Here is a 20,624-nt window from a genome sequence, read left to right on the forward strand (position 1 = left end):
TTATCTTATGACATTCGAATCAAAAAGTCAGATTATCTATTCGAGAACCACGATGTACAGACATACAAACAAACAGTCAACATCCAACTTCCTGTAGTTTTTGTCAATAGATCGTTGCATTTCCGCTATTAAATACCCACCATTAAAATTTATATAAAAGTTTCATTTCCGTGTGTGGTAGCTAGCTGCAATATATAGTATAGCTAAGTCTGTGACGGTCTTAAATGGCAAGTGCAGCGCAGGTCGTATGAATGTTCGCTAGTCGTCGGTCGGTGGCACACTGCAGTTCGCCGTTTAATTACACAAGTTCAATCCAGTCTGTCCGAATCGGTCAGACTGAGGTCGGCCGAAGTCCGCGGCACGCTGCACAAATCCTTAGGGAAAAAGAAGGACGTCCGCCGTCGCGAGTCTCTTCATATAAGGGTGAGGCGCAGGACTGACACAGACACGACGTCACAAGTTCCTTTCTTGTATCGTCAACCCGAGCGCAGGATGTGCCTGTGATTACGGTCTTATAGTGAGTCAGTGAGGCAATGACACGAAGTAAATTCCGCCTCGCGACGTTGTAACAGTGCCAAGTCCTGCGCCGTCCTTCACATAAGCCCAAATAAAATTTCAGTTGGCAACTATATCTCCCATTCATAATTATAAATTGTAATACATAAGTAATAAATAAATAGAGCCACAGTTTTTCAATTGCCTGTATGATCTAAGATGGACTGTGAAATTACTATTCTGAGTTCATAATTAATGACACAGATTCATAGATTTATAAACCAGTATGATTTCTACGGTGTTTAGTTAAATATCTCTTCACCTTAAATCGACGTTGACACACGTCACATTCATAAGGTTTTTCACCAGTATGAGTTCTAAGGTGTCTTTTTAACTTACTCCTCTCATTAAATCTGAGTTGACACACGTCACATTTATAAGGTTTTTCACCAGTATGAGTTCTAAGGTGTATTTTTAACTTACTCCTCTCATTGAATCTGCGTTGACACACGTCACATTCATACGGTTTTTCACCAGTATGAGTTCTAAGGTGTCTTTTTAACTTACTCCTCTCATTAAATCTGCGTTGACACACGTCACATTCATACGGTTTTTCACCAGTATGAGTTCTAAGGTGTCTTTTTAACTTACTCCTCTCATTAAATCTGCGTTGACACACGTCACATTCATAAGGTTTTTCACCAGTATGAGTTCTAAGGTGTCTTTCTAAATTACTCCTCTCATTAAATCTGCGTTGACACACGTCACATTCATAAGGTTTTTCGCCAGTGTGAGTTCTATAATGTCGGTCAAAATGTGATTTAAATTTAAAACGTCTATCACAGACATCACATTGGAGTGGACCCTGACCACTCCGTGACGTTGACTCTCGTCGAGACTCGCGCTGTGTCCTGTTGGTTGTACTTCCTGCACCTGGTTGCCGTTTGTCAGCTCCCGATGTGTCAGCTGACGCAGTATCTGTGATTAATCAGCCGACTTGAGAAGAAAGCATAGGTTAAACATAAATAAATATATATATTAAAACCTATTTCATGCTTCTTTTGTCATACCCAACTTTCACTCCCATACATTAATGTCGGGACCAACATGCCCCTGTGCACAGCCAGTCGAGCCTTTTTGGATAGTTTCTGGCTGCTCATAAAAGCATGCAAAGCTCCATTCACCATGTTCCCCGCGTTCACTCTCCTTTCAATATCACTATCATACTTGCCATCTGATGTAAACTTTGATCCTAGATATACAAACTCTTTCACTTGCTCCACTTTTTCTCCTCCAATCAAAATATTACATGCTGTCATTTCTTTCTCCATTTCAAAAACCAGTGTTTTAGTTTTACTTACGTTCACTTTCATTCCTTTCTCTTTTAAAGCTTCATGCATACAGTTTACCATCTCCTGTAACTCTTCCTTCAAACAAATGTACTTTTAAAACTTGTCAATTTGTAAATAGTCATTGGTACACGGCCGAGGTAAAGGTGCCGTCATAATATTCAATATTCACGTCATGGATGTTCAGAAATGACACGTGTGGTGGCTGCGGGATGGACAATGTGGGTATGTGGACATATGCCCAACAATATGCCAGGAACAATGCAGCTCACAAATCAAATGTTATGTGGCTATTGCGCTTTATTTAAACTTACCAACGTCAAAGCTGGGCAGAGATCCACCCTGACCAACAGCACCGTCCATCACAAAAAGTTTTCTGCAAGCATATAAATTATATATATATATAATATATATATATAGATGTATGTAGTGTCAAACAACTCGGGCAGGTTGTAAGTACTTGTGTAGGTTGATATACACACCTACCTCCAAACCCCTTAATCGTGAAAATTATTTGAGGGGTCACCACTTAAACACGTAACAAATGTGTTCAGTTCCTAAAACCTGATAAACGCGGTCGAGTGGGAAGGCCTAGACCAGAACGGACCTTGACCAGTACATGGCCGTCCTGGTCCTGGAGATAAGTATACCTACGAGCTTTAATTAAGAGTTATGAATGTGGGTGAAGCGAAAGAAGTGTACAGGGATCGTGGTAAGAGGAAGAAAGATGTAGTTTCTGTCTTCATCTCTGGGAAAGGGACGTGATTTTATGTACATATTCACGTACCTACAATGCTTTATCCACTAAGCAACTTGGCACTGTTGCAGTACGCCACTCAAACCACACAGAACAACGATTAATTAATATTAGCCACTATCTTCATCGTTCACAAGACTTTGGTTAAAATAGAATCAAATCATGACAAAAAGCTGAGAAAACACTTATATACGCACTATCTACTTCAGTAGGATTTAGTTTTAGTAAATAAACATATTCTATTCTTAAGTATTAGAGTATCGGGTATCGACTTAAATTTTAATAATTTTGAAGGTAGTTTTAAAAAGATATCTGTCACTGTCACACTTGCCGTCTGACATTGACAGACACTAAGCGACTTTGTAGATTTGTCAGACTCATTGTCATTGCCATTCTCTTGTGTCAATATCAGCTGATTGCTGATTTAGCGTTTTGTTTACGGGAGATATTTTACCTGTATTAACCATTATCAAATTCTATAATAAGTTTTCTTTATATAAGTACACACGGCGAAGAAATAGTTAATTATGAATTTCAACAACGCCGTATCACTCGTCTGTAAGAACTTGTTCAACTATCTGTGAATCAAGCGCAGTGGATTGAGACATTACTATTAAATAGCAATTACTTTACAGGTGTATGTTAGATCTTGAAATAATACAATGGAGATTACAATGTTCAAGATGCACATTCAAAATTCTGTTACTTACTTGAGGGTTTATAAAAACGTATTTACGTATTTAAGATAATTTGAAGTAAATTATTGCGTGTGAACGAACACATAATATTTCGTAAGTTGTAAATTACCAATTAAGTAAGAATCGAGTCTGCCACAGATATAAATATAAATTAAAATGTCTTGGACAGATAGGACACTCATTGGTTCACCTTTTAGTTTTCCCCTTTATATGCGTCTCGCTGTCGTCATTCCAAAATACAAATGTATAGCACAATTAGCGGACTTAATGCTAAAAGCATAATCTACCAGTCAACCATTGGGTATGACAGAGAACTTTGATGTGGGGTCAAACTAAATGAATATATTTATACCTTCACAAAATATAACATAAAATAGATATAATAAACATAGATACTACAATAAAGAAACAATATATATAAATTAATAAGTGCAGCGATTACCGAAATGAGCGAAAAGGCTGAAAGGTATCAAAAACCCACGCGACTGAAGAGAAACCTGTATACCCGTGATATGAAACTAGCACGACTTGAGGATGCCCTGATGGACTCGGGAAGTGAATTCCAAAGCATAGCAGCCATATCGGCGAAGGAATTGGAGGCAAAACCTGTACGGTGAAAAGGAGTAGCAAGAGCTAACTTATTTGAAGAACGTAGAATTCTTTCGAGAGTGGAACTTAATAGTGGGAAGTCTTTTTTATGATAGTTTGGGGCAAGCTGATTAATGAGAATGTTAAAGAGCTGACATAAAATGTGAAGACTTTTTCGGTTACGGATAGAGAGCTATTTTAGCCGAGAACGATATTCAGAAATATGATCGTATTTCCGAAGGCAGAATATAAACCTAATACAATTGTTAAGAAGACATTCTAATTTGTTGAGATTAGTTATTGTTATTATTACTGTTATTGACTGATAGAGATAGATAGATAGATAAACTCTTTATTGCACCATAAGAGAAAACATACAAAACAACACAAAGCAGATATAGATGGTACAAAGGCGGACTTATCGCTAAAGCAATCTCTTCCAGTCACCTTTGGGTGGAAGGAAACCAAACAGGAGATCGGCGTTGGCGCAGAGTAAGATAAATAAATGTTTGAACATAATAAAATACATACAGAATATATATCTATATATAATACATATAAATACATACAAATACGCATAAATAGATAATAATAACATATACTTAGGATAGAGTAGAAAGATAATGAGACCTAACGAGAGTAGCGAGATTGACTGTTGTCACTTTTGTGGCGTAGAGATGTCGCCACATATTCATTGTTGGTCCACAAACCCAACTATCGATAGTTGAGTAAACCCGTGGAAGTGGACTAGGTATCGGTCGGCAACACTAAACAGGGAGATGGAGAAGAGAGAAGTTAAAACCAGATTGGAAAGATCAATATTTATTATCTGCACTTACACTTTATGAAGGTAATGGGGTCGTGAGAGTCGGCGAGCAGCCCGCTTAGAGATAACACGACCTTACCTTAGGGCTCGTGCAGCGTGCGGCCGACTAGCGACCAGCGACTGAGTTACGGTTCTGAAGGAGGTTCACGTGATTTCATACATCGTTAACGATAGAAATTATGCCAGTTACCAACGAAGCAATCTCAGCTATGGATGCGGTTGTAAGTTTGTTTGTTGTTTGTTAGTTTGTTTGTCATCAGTTTTTCCAGTGAACTAACTCAAATTGCAACATTGTAAATTTGAATTGACTTTGAGGGAGTCTTGACTAAATAATCTATTATATAATCCGATATTTTGTAGCTGCAGCCGCCAATCATTATCTTATGACATTCGAATCAAAAAGTCAGATTATCTATTCGAGAACCACGATGTACAGACATACAAACAAACAGTCAACATCCAACTTCCTGTAGTTTTTGTCAATAGATCGTTGCATTTCCGCTATTAAATACCCACCATTAAAATTTATATAAAAGTTTCATTTCCGTGTGTGGTAGCTAGCTGCAATATATAGTATAGCTAAGTCTGTGACGGTCTTAAATGGCAAGTGCAGCGCAGGTCGTATGAATGTTCGCTAGTCGTCGGTCGGTGGCACACTGCAGTTCGCCGTTTAATTACACAAGTTCAATCCAGTCTGTCCGAATCGGTCAGACTGAGGTCGGCCGAAGTCCGCGGCACGCTGCACAAATCCTTAGGGAAAAAGAAGGACGTCCGCCGTCGCGAGTCTCTTCATATAAGGGTGAGGCGCAGGACTGACACAGACACGACGTCACAAGTTCCTTTCTTGTATCGTCAACCCGAGCGCAGGATGTGCCTGTGATTACGGTCTTATAGTGAGTCAGTGAGGCAATGACACGAAGTAAATTCCGCCTCGCGACGTTGTAACAGTGCCAAGTCCTGCGCCGTCCTTCACATAAGCCCAAATAAAATTTCAGTTGGCAACTATATCTCCCATTCATAATTATAAATTGTAATACATAAATAATAAATAAATAGAGCCACAGTTTTTCAATTGCCTGTATGATCTAAGATGGACTGTGAAATTACTATTCTGAGTTCATAATTAATGACACAGATTCATAGATTTATAAACCAGTATGATTTCTACGGTGTTTAGTTAAATATCTCTTCACCTTAAATCGACGTTGACACACGTCACATTCATAAGGTTTTTCACCAGTATGAGTTCTAAGGTGTCTTTTTAACTTACTCCTCTCATTAAATCTGAGTTGACACACGTCACATTTATAAGGTTTTTCACCAGTATGAGTTCTAAGGTGTATTTTTAACTTACTCCTCTCATTAAATCTGCGTTGACACACGTCACATTCATAAGGTTTTTCACCAGTATGAGTTCTAAGGTGTCTTTTTAACTTACTCCTCTCATTAAATCTGAGTTGACACACATCACATTTATAAGGTTTTTCACCAGTATGAGTTCTAAGGTGTCTTTTTAACTTACTCCTCTCATTAAATCCGCGTTGACACACGTCACATTCATAAGGTTTTTCACCAGTATGAGTTCTAAGGTGTCTTTTTAACTTACTCCTCTCATTAAATCTGCGTTGACACACGTCACATTCATAAGGTTTTTCGCCAGTGTGAGTTCTCCTGTGTTTTGTTAAATCACTCTTCTGAACAAATCGATGTTGACACACGTCACATTCATAAGGTTTTTCACCAATATGAGTTCTAACGTGTCTTTTTAAACTACTCCTCGTATTAAATCTGCGGTGAGACACGTTACATTCATAAGGTTTTGCGCCAGTGTGAGTTCTACGGTGTTTTAATAAATTACTCTTTACATTAAATCGACGTTGACACACGTCACATTCATAAGGTTTTTCACCAGTATGAGTTCTAAGGTGTCTTTTTAACTTACTCCTCTCATTAAATCTGCGTTGACACACGTAACATTCATAAGGTTTTTCGCCAGTGTGAGTTCTATAATGTCGGTCAAAATCTGATTTAAATTTAAAACGTCTATCACAAACATCACATTGGAGTGGACCCTGACCACTCCGTGACGCTGACTCTCGTCGAGACTCGCGCTGTGTCCTGTTGGTTGTACTTCCTGCACCTGGTTGCCGTTTGTCAGCTCCCGATGTGTCAGCTGACGCAGTATCTGTGATTAATCAGCCGACTTGAGAAGAAAGCATAGGTTAAACATAAATAAATACAAATATTAAAACCTACTTCAAATTCAAACAACAAAATGCTAAAATTCTTTGAACATATTTTATTTAATTTAGACGGTTTTCTTCCCCTGGCTTTAGTCGAGGTTGCATCCTCATCACTCTGGAGAGGGGCCCGAGCTATGTCTTTCACCATGGACCCTAGATTGGGTGAGTCAGGTTTTTACACGAAGCGACTCCAAATCAAATCAAATCATCTTTATTGTGGTACACATGTTTTACATAGATCTTAAATATATAATAATAAATGTTTCAATGTGTCCTATTCTTAACAGAACGTACAATATAGGTATAGCTGTTATTGTGGATCTAATTCATGAATTAATATTAGAAATTAAAATTATAATAAGTTCTTCAAATAATCCATAATAATAGCATTAAGATTCATTAAGTATTCAATTAAATTAGTCAACATTTAAGTGAAGAATATAAAAATAAAAAATTGTTCAAAGAAAATTACTCACATTAAAAAAAAAATTATCTGTCAAAAATTCTTTTATACTATACTAACATTTGTCAATCAGGATATTCTTTAATTTGGTTTTAAAAGGGTTATTATTAAGGTCTTTTAAAGAGTCAGGCAACTTATTATATAACTAGAGGCCGCCCGCGACTTCGTCCGCATGGAAACCCTATCAATCCCGCGGGAACTCCGGGATAAAAAGTAGATTATATATATTATTCTGGGTCTTCAGCTACCTACATATCAAATTTCATCATAATCGTTTCAGTAGTTTTTGCGTAAAGAGTAACAAACATCCATACTGACATACTCACAAACTTTCGCATCTATAATATTAGTAGGATTTATTTGAATTTACATCAATTACATAGCTGTCATTTGCGTTTTGTTATTCCAAGTCTGATTCTTTTTTTTATACCACGTTTTACAGTGACTGACGTTTCATGTCAAGTCCCACGGGAACGCTGTCGAACGGGATAAAAAGTATCCTATGTCCGTCTCCTGGCTCTAAGCTACCTCCCTACCATTTTTTAACCAAATCTGTTCTGCCGATCTTGAGTTATAAGTGGTGTAACTAACACGACTTTCTTTTATATATATATAATAAATAATAATAATATAGATATAGATTTTGGACCCAAGACATAAACAGTTCGACTATATCCATCCTCCCACTGACCCCCGCGACCTTTGCAGGTAAACCTAATATCTAGTAGCCTCATTGTGTAGGTTTCCTCACGATGTTTTCCTTCACCGTAAACGCATCGGCTAGTATTCAAACTAATGTACTTTTAAAACTTGTAAATTTGTAAATAGTCATTGGTACACGGCCGAGGTAAAGGTGCCGTCATAGTATTCAATATTCACGTCACGGATGTTCAGAAATGACACGTGTGGTGGCTGCGGGATGGACAATGTGGGTATGTGGACATATGCCCAACAATATGCCAGGAACAATGCAACTCACAAATCAAATGTTATGTGGCTATTGCGCTTTATTTAAACTTACCACATTGTTCATCCTTTATTACAATATAATGCGGCGGATAGGCAAAGATAGATAGATCCCCACAGCCGGGCAGAGATCCGCCCTGACCAACAGCACCGTCCATCACTGATAGTTATCTGCAAGAATATAAATTATAATATATCAATGTAGTGTCAAACAACTCGGGCAGGTTGTAAGTACTTATGTAGGTTGATATACACACCTACCCCCAAAACCCCTTAATCGTGAAAATTAGTTGGGAGGTCACCACTTAAACACGTAACAACAATAAACGCGGGCGAGTGGGAAGGCCTAGATGAACATACCTTGACCAAAACAGGAAGTCCTGGTCCAGACGAAAAGTCTATAACTACGAGCTTTAATTAAGAGTTATGAATGTGGGTGAAGCGAAAGAAGTGTACAGGGATCGTGGTAAGAGGAAGAAAGATGTAATTTCTGCCTTCCTCTCTGGGAAAGAGACGTGATTTTATGTATTTAGGTACGCACCTACTACGCTTTATCCACCAAGCAACTTGGTACTGTTGCAGTACGCCACTCAAACCACACAGAATAGCGATTATTTATTATTAGTCACTATCTTCATCGTTCACCAGACTGGCTAAGATTTGGTTGGTTGAAATAGATTAAAACCATGACAAAAAGCTGAAAAAACACTTATATGCGCACTATCTACTTCAGTAGGGTTTAGTTTTAGTAAATAAACATATTCATTCTAAAGTATTAGAGTATCGGGTATCGATTTAAATTTTAATAATTTTGAAGGTAGTTTTAAAAAGATATCTGTCACTGTCACACTTGCTGTCTGACATTGACAGACACTAAGGGCACGGCAGCGTGTCCCCGACTTTGTAGATCTGTCAGACTCATTGTCATTGCTATTCTCTCTTGTGTCAATATCATTTGATTGCTGATTTAGTGATCTGTTTACGGCAGATTTTTACCAGTATTTACCATTTATCAAATTGGATAATAAGTTTTCTTTATTTAATTACCCACGGCGAAATAATAGTTAATTATGAATTTCAACACAGTTTGTCACAAAATAAATCATCCTATATGTACTCGAGCGGTTGCCGTCTTACTTTATCGAACAATTGTAATAAAGTAAAACTTATTACTAGGTTTTTTTTATTTTTAAATGGTCTTCGTACGTGATTCCTATTTTTGGTCTTTTAATAAACTATTATGTAATACAAAATATTTTATACTGACGTTGATGTTAACACTGTGGACAAATCTCTGTAGTTTTTATCAGTGTTCTTATATGTATATGTACTAGATATATTTAATTTTTATAGTTATTGTAAAATAAATAAAAATAACGCCGTATCACTCGTCTGTAAGAACTTGTTCAACTATCTATGAATCTAGCACAGTGGATTGAGACATAACTAATAAATAGCAATTAATTTACAGGTGTCCATTGGATCATGAAGTAATACAATGGAGATCAAAATGTTCAAGATGCACATTTGAATGTCTGTTACTTTCTTGAGAGATTATGAAAACGTATTTAAGATAATTTGAAGTAAATCATTGCGTGTGAACGAACACATAAATTTCGTAAGTCTTATGTATATTTAGTAAGAATCGAGTCTGCCTCAGATATAAGTATAAATTAAAATGTCTTGGACAGATAAGACACTCATTGGTTCACCGTTTAGTTCCTCCCTTGATATGCACATAGCGTATGTATCTACAACAGCTTCCTCTCTCCTTCTCGCCCCCGCGTGTTAGCCTGCACTAGGTCTCGCTGTCGTCATCCGACACGGCCCTAGGGTCCGCTTTCCGTCATTCCGACGAGCGACACTCCCGCTATACGCATTAGATAAATTAAGCTCAGATAAATTATTACATAGATATAGTGCTGATTAATTCCACTAATTTAGTCTCTTTCTTTTTACCTTATAAGGAAAGGTGATAAGTATCATTTCGTCAGTTACTAGTGGCCACTTGTCACAAATAATACAGTATCAACGGTCTTTCCTAAGATGTATCTGTACACTGGCGTTTCATTCCATGACCTATAAATAAAACGTTTGTTTATCCTTCTTAATAGGTAATTAGTTTCCGGCTGGCTCTTGCTACAGTCGCAGGGATCTTCGGGATTTATTTTCGTATAATAAGTACCTAAGTGAACAATAGTCATTTAAGAAGGTGTAAAAACATTCTGCTATTATCTTTGCAACTTGGTTGGGGTCCGCCTTTGACCGAGATCCTGGAGTGGGCAGTCAGGTAATTCAAGATACGATTCTTGTCTGAATTCGTTAAATTTATTATAGCGGAAGCGATGAGTCTGTTTCAACCGCCACCAAAGGGAAGACCTTCCGCCAGGATAGGTGTTATGCCTGAAGGAATGCGGATCCGACGATGTTGTGTCGGAGGTTTTATATGTGCTCCATTCCGTGAAATCTTTGCTTGCGCGATTAAGGCTCTTAACTGTTATTGGCTGATAGCATCGCGTGATTGGCTGTTATTACTTTTGTGGCGTAGAGATGTCGCCACATATTCATTGTTGGTCCACAAACCCAACTATCGATAGTTGAGTAAACCCGTGGAAGTGGACTAGGTATCGGTCAACAACACTAAACAGGGACATGGAGAAGAGAGAAGTTAAAACCAGATTGGAAAGATCAATATTTATTATCTGCACTTACACTTTATGAAGGTAATGGGGTCGTGAGAGTCGGCGAGCAGCCCGCTTAGAGATAACACGACCTTACCTTAGGGCTCGTGCAGCGTGCGGCCGACTAGCGACCAGCGACTGATTTACGGTTCTGAAGGAGGTTCACGTGATTTCATACATCGTTAACGATAGAAAATATGCCAGATACCAATGAAACAATCTCGGTTACAGATGCGGTAGTAAGTTTGTTTGTTAGTTTGTTTGTCATCCGTTTCTCCAGTGAGTAACTCAAATTGCAACATTGTAAATTTGAATTGACTTTGAGGAAGTCTTGACTAAATAATTTATTATGTAATCCGATATTTTGTAGCTGCAGCCGCCAGTCTTTATCTTATGACATTCAAACAAAAAGTCAGTTTAACTATTCGAGAACCACGATGAACAGACATACAAATAAACAGTCAACATCCAACTTCCCGTGGTTTTTTGTCAATAGATCGTTGCTAAAGTCACCAGCATTTCTACTTGAACAACCACCATTAAGAAATATATTACAGTTTCATTTCCGTGTGTGGTAGCTAGCTGCAATATATAGTATAGCTAAGTCTGTGACGGTCTTAAATCGCAAGTGCAGCGCAGGTCGTATGAATGTTCGCTAGTCGTCGGTCGGTGGCACACTGCAGTTCGCCGTTTAATTACACAAGTTCACTCCAGTCTGTCCGAATCGGTCAGACTGAGGTCGGCCGAAGTCCGCGGCACGCTGCACAAATCCTTAGGGACGCAGTGCTGGCAACAAGAAGGACGTCCGCCGTCGCGAGTCTCTTTATATAAGGGTGAGGCGCAGGACTGACACAGACACGACGTCACAAGTTCCTTTCTTGTATCGTCAACCCGAGCGCAGGATGCGCCTGTGATTACGGTCTAAAAGTGAGTCAGTGAGGCAATGAGTCGTAACAGTGCCTAGTCCTGCGCCGTCCTTCACATTAGCCCTTATTTGAAGATTTCAGTTTGCGGCGTCATCTCCCATTCACTAATAAAGTGTAATACATAAATAATAAATAAATAGAGCCACAGTTTATCAATTGCCTGTATGTGCTAAGATGGACTGTGAAATTACTCTTCTGACTTAAATTTTATGACACGCATCACATTCATAGGTTTCCTATACCAGTATGAGTTAAATGATGTGATAATAAAGTGCTCTTCATATTAAATCGACGTTGACACACGTCACATTCATAAGGTTTTTCGCCAGTATGAGTTCTACGGTGTCTTTTTAAACTACTCCTCGTATTAAATCTGCGTTGACACACGTCACATTCATAAGGTTTTTCGCCAGTGTGAGTTCTAAGGTGTCTTTTTAAACTACTTCTCTCATTAAATCTGCGTTGACACACGTCACATTCATAAGGTTTTTCGCCAGTGTGAGTTCTCCTGTGTTTTGTTAAATCACCCTTCTGACCAAAACCGCGTTGACAAACGTCACATTTATAAGGTTTTTCGCCAGTATGAGTTCTATAATGTTTGTCAAATTTGGATTTACATTTAAAACGTCTATCACAAACATCACATTGGAGTGGACCCTGACCACTCCGTGACGTTGACTCCCGTCGAGACTCGCGCTGTGTCCTGTTGGTTGTACTTCCTGCACCTGGTTGCCGTTTGTCAGCTCTAGATGTGTCAGCTGACGCAGTATCTGTAATTAATCAGCTGACTTGAGAAGAAAGCATAAGTTAAACATAAATAAATACAAAATTAAAACATACTTCAAATCCAAACAACAAAATGCTAAAATTGTTTATTTAATTAAGACGTTTTTCTCCCCTGGCTTTAGTCGAGGTTGCATCCTCATCACTCTGGAGAGGAGCCCGGGGTATGCCTTTGTCCACGCACCCCAGATTAGCTGAGTCAGGTTTTTACACGAAGCGACTCCCATCTGACCTCCGCAACCTTTGCAGATAAACCTAATATCTAGTCGCCTGAGTGTGTAGGTTTCCTCACGATGTTTTCCCTCACCGTAAACGCATCGGTTAGTATTCAAACTAATGTACATAACTTTGAAAATAGTCATTGGTACACGGCCGAGGTAAAGGTGCCGTCATAATATTCAATATTCACGTCATGGATGTTCAGAAATGACACGTATGGTGGCTGCGGGATGGACAATGTGGGTATGTGGACATATGCCCAACAATATGCCAGGAACAATGCAGCTCACAAATCAAATGTTATGTGGCTATTGCGCTTTATTTAACTTAAACTTACCAACGTCAAAGCTGGGCAGAGATCCACCCTGACCAACAGCACCGTCCATCACAGATAGTTATCTGCAAGCATATAAATTATAATATATGTATGTAGTGTCAAACAACTCGGGCAGGTTGTAAGTACTTATGTAGGTTGATATACACACCTACCTCCAAAACCCCTTAAATCGTAAAAGTTATTTGGGAGGTCACCACTTAAAAACGTAACAAATGTGTTCAGTTCCTAAAACCTGATAAACGCGGTCGAGTGGGAAGGCCTAGATGGACGTACCTTGACCAAAACAGGAAGTCCTGGTCCAGGCGAAAAGTGTATACCTACGAGCTTTAATTAAGAGTTATGAATATGGGTGAAGCGAAAGAAGTGTACAGGGATCGTGGTAAGAGGAAGAAAGATGTAGTTTCTGCCTTCCTCTCTGGGAAAGAGACGTGATTTTATGTATTTACGTACCTACTACGCTTTATCCACTAAGCAACTTGGTACTGTTGCAGTACGCCTCACAAACCACACAGAATAACGATTAATTAATATTAGCCACTATCTTTATCGTTAACTTCGTCCACACGTTCGTTGGGAAAACTGTTACCTGACTGTGTAATTAGATATTTAGTAGTAAGAATTTAATTTAGTTGGTCAAAATAGAATAAAATCATGACAAAAAGCCGAAAAAACACTTATATACGCACTATCTACTTCAGTAGGGTTTAGTTTTAGTAAATAAACATATTCTTTTCCAAAGTATTAGAGTATAGGGTATCGACTTAAATTTTAATAATTTTGAAGGTAGTTTTAAGTTATCTGTCACTGTCACACTTGCTGTCTGACATTGACAGACACTAAGGGCACGGCAGCGTGTCCCCGACTTTGTAGATCTGTCAGACTCATTGTCATTGCCATTCTCTCCTGTGTCAATATCAGTTGATTGCCGATTTAGTGTTCTGTTTACCGCAAATATTTTACCTGTATTTACCATTTATAAAATTCGATTAAAGTTTTCTTTATTTAAGTACACAAGGCGAAAAAAATGGTTAATTATGAATTTGAACACAATTTGTCACAAAATAAATCATCCTATATATACTCGAAAGGTTGCCGTCTTACTTTATCGAACAATTGTAATAAAGTAAAACTTATTACTAGGTTTTTGTTTTATTTTTTAATGTTGTAATGTTTCGTACGTGATTCCTATTTTTGGTCTTTTAGTTAACTATTATGTGATTAATACAAAATATTATTATACTGACGTTGATTTCAGTTTGCGGCGTCATCTCCCATTCCACATCCACACTAATAATAAAGAGGAGAGATTTGTATTTTTGTATGTTTGTGTGGAATTAACTCAAAAACTACTGGTCCGATTTTGATAAAATTTGGCACAGATATAGAATAGACCTTCAAAAGTGACATAGGCATAAATTTGTTTTTACTCTTTGTTTATTTAAAAAAAAAACACAAAAATATGTCCACCCGTGCGAAGCCGGGGCGGGCCGCTAGTCACTTATAAAGTGTAATACATAAATAAAAAATAAATAGAGCCACAGTTTATCAATTGCCTGTATGTTCTAAGGTGGATTGTTAAATTACTTTAGTTGATCTAAATTTTATGACACGCATCACATTCATAGGTTTTCTATACAAATATGATTTAAATGATGTGATAATAAAGTGCTCTTCATATTAAATCGACATTGGGTCACATTCATAAGGTTTTTCGCCAGTGTGAGTTCTCCTGTGATTTGTTAAAGCACCCTTCTGAACAAATCCGCGTTGACACACGTCACATTCATAAGGTTTTTCGCCAGTGTGAGTTCTCCTGTGATTTGTTAAATTACTCTTCTGAACAAATCGACGTTGACACACGTCACATTCATAAGATTTTTCGCCAGTGTGAGTTTTCCTGTGATTTGTTAAATTACTCTTCTGAACAAATCGACATTGACACACGTCACATTCATAAGGTTTTTCACCAGTATGAGTTCTAATGTGTCTTTTTAACTTACTCCTCTCATTAAATCTGCGTTGACACACGTCACATTCATTAGGCTTTTCGCCAGTGTGACTTCTATAATGTCTGTCATATACTGATTTAAATTTAAAACGTCTGTCACAGACATCACATTGGAGTGGACCCTGACCACTCCGTGACGTTGACTCTCGTCGAGACTCGCGCTGTGTCCTGTTGGTTGTACTTCCTGCACCTGGTTGCCGTTTGTCAGCTCCCGATGTGTCAGCTGACGCAGTATCTGTGATTAATCAGCCGACTTGAGAAGAAAGCATAGGTTAAACATAAATAAATACAAATATTAAAACATACTTCACAATCAAACAACAAAATGCTAAAATTCTTTGAAATTGTTTGTTTAATTTAGACGGTTTTCCTCCCCTGGCTTTAGTCGAGGTTGCATCCTCATCACTCTGGAGAGGGGCCCGGGGTATGCCTTTGACCAAGGACCCTAGATTAGGTGAGTCAGGTTTTTACACGAAGCGACTCCCATCTGACCTCCGCAATCTGAATATGTAGGTTTCCTCACGATGTTTTCCCTTACCGTAAACGCATCGGCTAGTATTTAAACTAATGTACATAACTTTGACAATAGTCATTGGTACACGGCCGAGGTAAAGGTGCCGTCATAATATTCAATATTCACGTCATGGATGTTCAGAAATGACACGTGTGGTGGCTGCGGGATGGACAATGTGGGTATGTGGACATATGCCCAACAATATGCCAGGCACAATGCAGCTCACAAATCAAATGTTATGTAGCTATTGCGCTTTATTTAAACTTACCAAATTGTTCATCCTTTCTTACGATATAAGACCGCGAATACGCAAACATAGCTAGAACCCCAAAGCCGGGCAGAGATCCGCCCTGACCAACAGCGCCGTCCATCATAAATAGTTATCTGCAAACATATAAATTATATAAATATGTATGTAGTGTCAAACAACTCAGACAGGTTGTAAGTACTTATATAGGTTGAAATATACACCTACCTCCAAAACCCCTTAATCGTGAAAATTAGTTGGGAGGTCACCACTTAAACACGTAACAAATGTGTTCAGTTCCTAAAACCTGATAAACGCGGGCGAGTGCGGAGGCCTAGATGAACGTACCTTGACCAAAACAGGAAGTCCTGGTCCCGACGAAAAGTCTATAACTACGAGCTTTAATTAAGAGTTAGGAATGTGGGTAAAGCGAAAAAAGTGTACAGGGATCGTGGTAAGAGGAAGAAAGATGTAGTTTTTGCCTCCTCTGTGGGAAAGAGATGTGATTTTATGTATTTACGTACCTACTACGCTTTATCCACTAAACAACTTGGTACTGTTGCAGTACGCCTCAGAAACCACACAGAATAACGATTAATTAATATTAGCCACTATCTTCATCGCTAACTTCGTCCACATGTTCGTTGGGAAAACTGTTACCTGACTGTGTAATTAGATATTTAGTAGTAAGAATTTAATTTAGTTGGTCAAAATAGAATAAAATCATGACAAAAAGCCGAGAAAACACTTATATACGCACTATCTACTTCAGTAGGGTTTAGTTTTAGTAAATAAACATATTCTTTTCTAAAGTATTACAGTACCGGGTATCGACTTAAATTTTAATAATTTTGAAGGTAGTTTTAAAAAGATATCTGTCACTGTCACACTTGCTGTCTGACATTGACAGACACTAAGGGCACGGCAGCGTGTCCCCGACTTTGTAGATCTGTCAGACTCATTGTCATTGCCATTCTCCTGTGTCAATATCAGCTGATTGCTGATTTAGCGTTTTGTTTGGGCTCTGCCAGTCATCTCGTTGGTTGACACACGTATTTTCGTCAAATCGCGATATTTATTGTTTTCCTTATTTGTTCTCTTCCCATTTCATCCTTTACTCGGTTGTGGATACAGAACACAATAAGGTAAGTAAGTTATTTAGTTGTAATTCGCACCTACTCCATCACTCCGTGATGGAGTTGGGTGACGAAGAAGGCCCCCCAGACTGGGGAGGTACGAGTTCTTCTTCCAGGAAGAAATCCTCTACGCCTCGCCCTTCTAAGCGACCTGCCGAATCTGCAATAGAATCGGAACCAAAAAAAACTTCTCCCCCATCGGACTCAATCCAATCTGTTTTTCATCGTCCGGGTTTTGAACCGGACTCTATCATTAAATATACCGACGAGGACGATGCTCCGTTTATCGTATATGTTACGAGGATGGAACCCGATCCTTCTGCGGGTCTATCTATTAAGCTGCTTAAATTTGCTCAATTTCTGCATCAAAATTCTGTCAGTGGTATCAAATCTGGGGGACTTAAACTCATGGGCAGGAACAAAATTTCAATCGAATTTACAGATAGGGACTCTGCCAATTCTTTTTTAGAAAATCCTTTAATCCCAAATAATAAATATACTGCGTCTGTCCCGAGATTCAATATCTCTCGCATGGGAGTTGTTAGAGATATCCCTACGGACTGGACTCTTGAAGAATTAATTAATAATATTTCTGTTCCGCCCAACTGTGGTCAGGTAGTAATGGCCAGACGTCTTAACTCCAAATCAAAGAAACCTGACTCCTCCGTTTCCTGGTTCCCAACCACTACTGTTGTCCTTACTTTCCGTGGACATGTCCTCCCGGAAAGAGTTTTTTGTTTCCATACCTCTCTCCCTGTATCAGTCTACCTCCTCCCCACAATCCAATGTAGGAACTGCTGTAAATTTGGTCATATCAGCAAACAGTGCCGCTCCAAACCACGCTGCTATAGGTGTGGCCAATTCCAACACTCAGGTGATTCATGCTCCTCAGATGTTCCTTTATTATGTTTATTCTGCGGGAATTCCCATCTTGCTACTGACCCATCCTGCCCCGAACATATTAGGCAGAAACAAATAAAAGTTATCATGGCAAACGATAACATTAGTTACTCTGAGGCAGCAATGAAAATTCCTCAAAAACGTTCTTTTTCACAAGTTGCTGCTGCAGATACCCCTGCTTCCTCCCAATTCTACTCCTCCCAATCTCCAGTCTCCTCTCCACAACGCCCACCAAACCCTCCCCGCTCTTCAGCCCCCAATCTGTCTTCCTCTTACAAAAAAACGATTACAATTTCCCCTAAAACCAGACCAGAGCTTGGTAAGTCTTATGACATTCAGGCTCTCAGAGAAATTATCGCAACTCCAAAATCTTCCCTTCCCAATGGTTGTGCGTGTTCTTGCCAACACCAGGACCCTTCCACTGCTTTATCTCCAAATGATAACCTATTTGAGATTTTAGCAGACGCCCTTATCCAATTTTTATCACGAGATGTTGATATGTTACCGCCCAATACCATTTCTCGTCTTCAACAAATAATCGTTCCCATCCTTTCCAAACATAATGGACCAAGTTCTTCTTCAGTGGAATACTAGGAGTGTATCCAAAAAGAAACCTGATTTAGTCTTCTTAATCAATAGATACAATCCCATTATAGTTGCCATTGCTGAAACGTGCCTTAAACGCACGTCTCACTTCCATATCCCACACTACTCTTGTTTTCGAGATGATAGAGATGATGGTTGGGCAGGCTGCGCTTTGTTAGTCTCTCAATCCATCACCTTCACTCAAGTTCCTATTCCCCCTCACAGCTCTTCCTTCCATGTTGTTGCTGTGAGAGCCTTAGAAATATCCTTTGTTTCTGTTTACCTCCCTCACCCTCACCACTCTATTGTCCTGGAACTACAGTCTATTCTATCTTCTATCCCTACTCCCCTTATCATATTAGGTGACTTTAACATACGTAGCACCCTTTGGGGCTGCCCCTTTGACGATTCAATTTTTCCTGTCTTTCTTGATCTTCTTGACAACATAAACCTTTGCACTTTAAATGATGGCTCTATCACCCGCCGGTCTCCTCCGTCCCAAAATGCCAGTATCCCAGACCTTACCCTAACATCCCCCCAACTTGCTCCTCTATTGCTTTGGCGGGTCTTACCTACTTCTTATGGTAGTGATCATTTTCCAGTCCTTACCACACTAATTAAATCCATTTCCAAGGTTTCGCCCCTTCCTCCTCTTCTTAAATACAAAACCGAAAAGGCAGACTGGGACAAGTTCTCAACTTGCCTCAAGGTTCTTACTTCCTCCCTTCCCTCTCCCTCTAGCCAAAACTTTTTACAGGTGTATGAAGAGTTCATATCTGCTGTTATTTCTGCTGCAGATGAATCAATCCCAATTAAAAATGCTTCACACAACAAAATTCCCTCCCCTCCATGGTGGGACTCTGAATGCTCCGAATTTATCAGGAAAAGAAACAAAGCTGAGAAAGATTTTAATAGTGACCCAACCTTGACAAATTATCTACTTGTTCGTAAAACAATGGCACAGACTAAGCGTCTATTGTCCCAAAAAAAACACCTTGGCTGGAAGTCCTTTTGTGAGTCCATTTCCCCCAAATCCTCTCTTTCAAGTGTCTGGAAGAAAATTAAATCTTTTAGAAGAGCCACAGCTTATCAAGACTCCTCTTCTAATGACACTTCACCTTGGCTCAATGATTTTATAAATAGACTTTCCCCTCTAACCGCTCCTGCTTTGGACGAACTTCCATACTCCTCATATAACTGTCCTTCCCCAACCATCCTAGATGATCCCTTCTCCCTCCAAGAATTATTATCCGCTCTGGACGGTCTCAAGGATTCCTCCCCTGGTATTGACGGCATTCCCTTTTCTTTCATTACCAACGCTCCTCTTCCTTCCAAATTATACCTCCTGTCCATTTTAAATCATATCTTCCTGTCTGGGTCTGTCCCAGAATCATGGAAGAACCAAATTATTATTCCCATTCTTAAACCAGGGAGGAACCCTCTAGACCCCCTCAGCTATAGACCCATTGCCCTCTCATCGGTAATACATAAAATTATGGAACACCTCATCAAAAATCGATTAGAATGGTTTATTGAATCAAAGGGCATACTTCCAAATACTCAATTTGGCTTTAGAAGAGGTATGGGAACTCTGGACAGCCTGAGCATCCTGGTCTCCCATATAAGAGTGGCATTCTCTAAAAACGAACATGTGGTAGGCGTTTTTCTTGACATAACTTCAGCATATGATAACGTTCAACTTCCTATTCTCAGGCAAAAATTGCATAAGCTGAGTATTCCAGTGAGGCTGATTAATATCATGTGTAATATGCTCATGGATCGTCACATAATTGTCCGTTTGCAGGGTTCTCTTCTTCCCCCTCGCTCTGTTTGGAAGGGTCTTCCACAGGGCTCTGTACTTAGTCCCATATTGTATAATTTATATACTTCTGACCTAGATCAG

At 39.0% G+C, this 20,624-nt stretch overlaps 2 protein-coding genes across 2 annotated transcripts; both read right to left on the reverse strand.

Moving 5' to 3' along the window:
* Positions 1-769: 769 nt before the first annotated feature.
* On the reverse strand, positions 770-8,543 carry LOC106140293 (zinc finger protein 84-like). The gene is made up of 3 exons (XM_060952170.1): positions 8,441-8,543; positions 5,933-6,898; positions 770-1,473 (listed from the first exon to the last, which is right to left on the reverse strand). Exons 1-3 carry the CDS (start codon positions 8,541-8,543, stop codon positions 770-772), a joined length of 1,773 nt encoding a protein of 590 aa, XP_060808153.1.
* Positions 8,544-12,092: 3,549 nt separating this feature from the next.
* Positions 12,093-20,074, reverse strand: LOC106140292 (zinc finger protein 39-like). Its single transcript, XM_060952171.1, has 4 exons — positions 19,880-20,074; positions 19,716-19,771; positions 15,029-15,345; positions 12,093-12,762 (listed from the first exon to the last, which is right to left on the reverse strand). The coding sequence occupies exons 1-4, from the start codon at positions 20,072-20,074 to the stop codon at positions 12,218-12,220; spliced, it is 1,113 nt and encodes a 370-aa protein (XP_060808154.1). The 3' UTR covers positions 12,093-12,217.
* Between the last annotated feature and the right edge of the window lie 550 nt (positions 20,075-20,624).

The sequence above is a fragment of the Amyelois transitella genome, chromosome 28 (genome assembly GCF_032362555.1).
Source record: "Amyelois transitella isolate CPQ chromosome 28, ilAmyTran1.1, whole genome shotgun sequence".
Taxonomy (NCBI): domain Eukaryota; kingdom Metazoa; phylum Arthropoda; class Insecta; order Lepidoptera; family Pyralidae; genus Amyelois; species Amyelois transitella.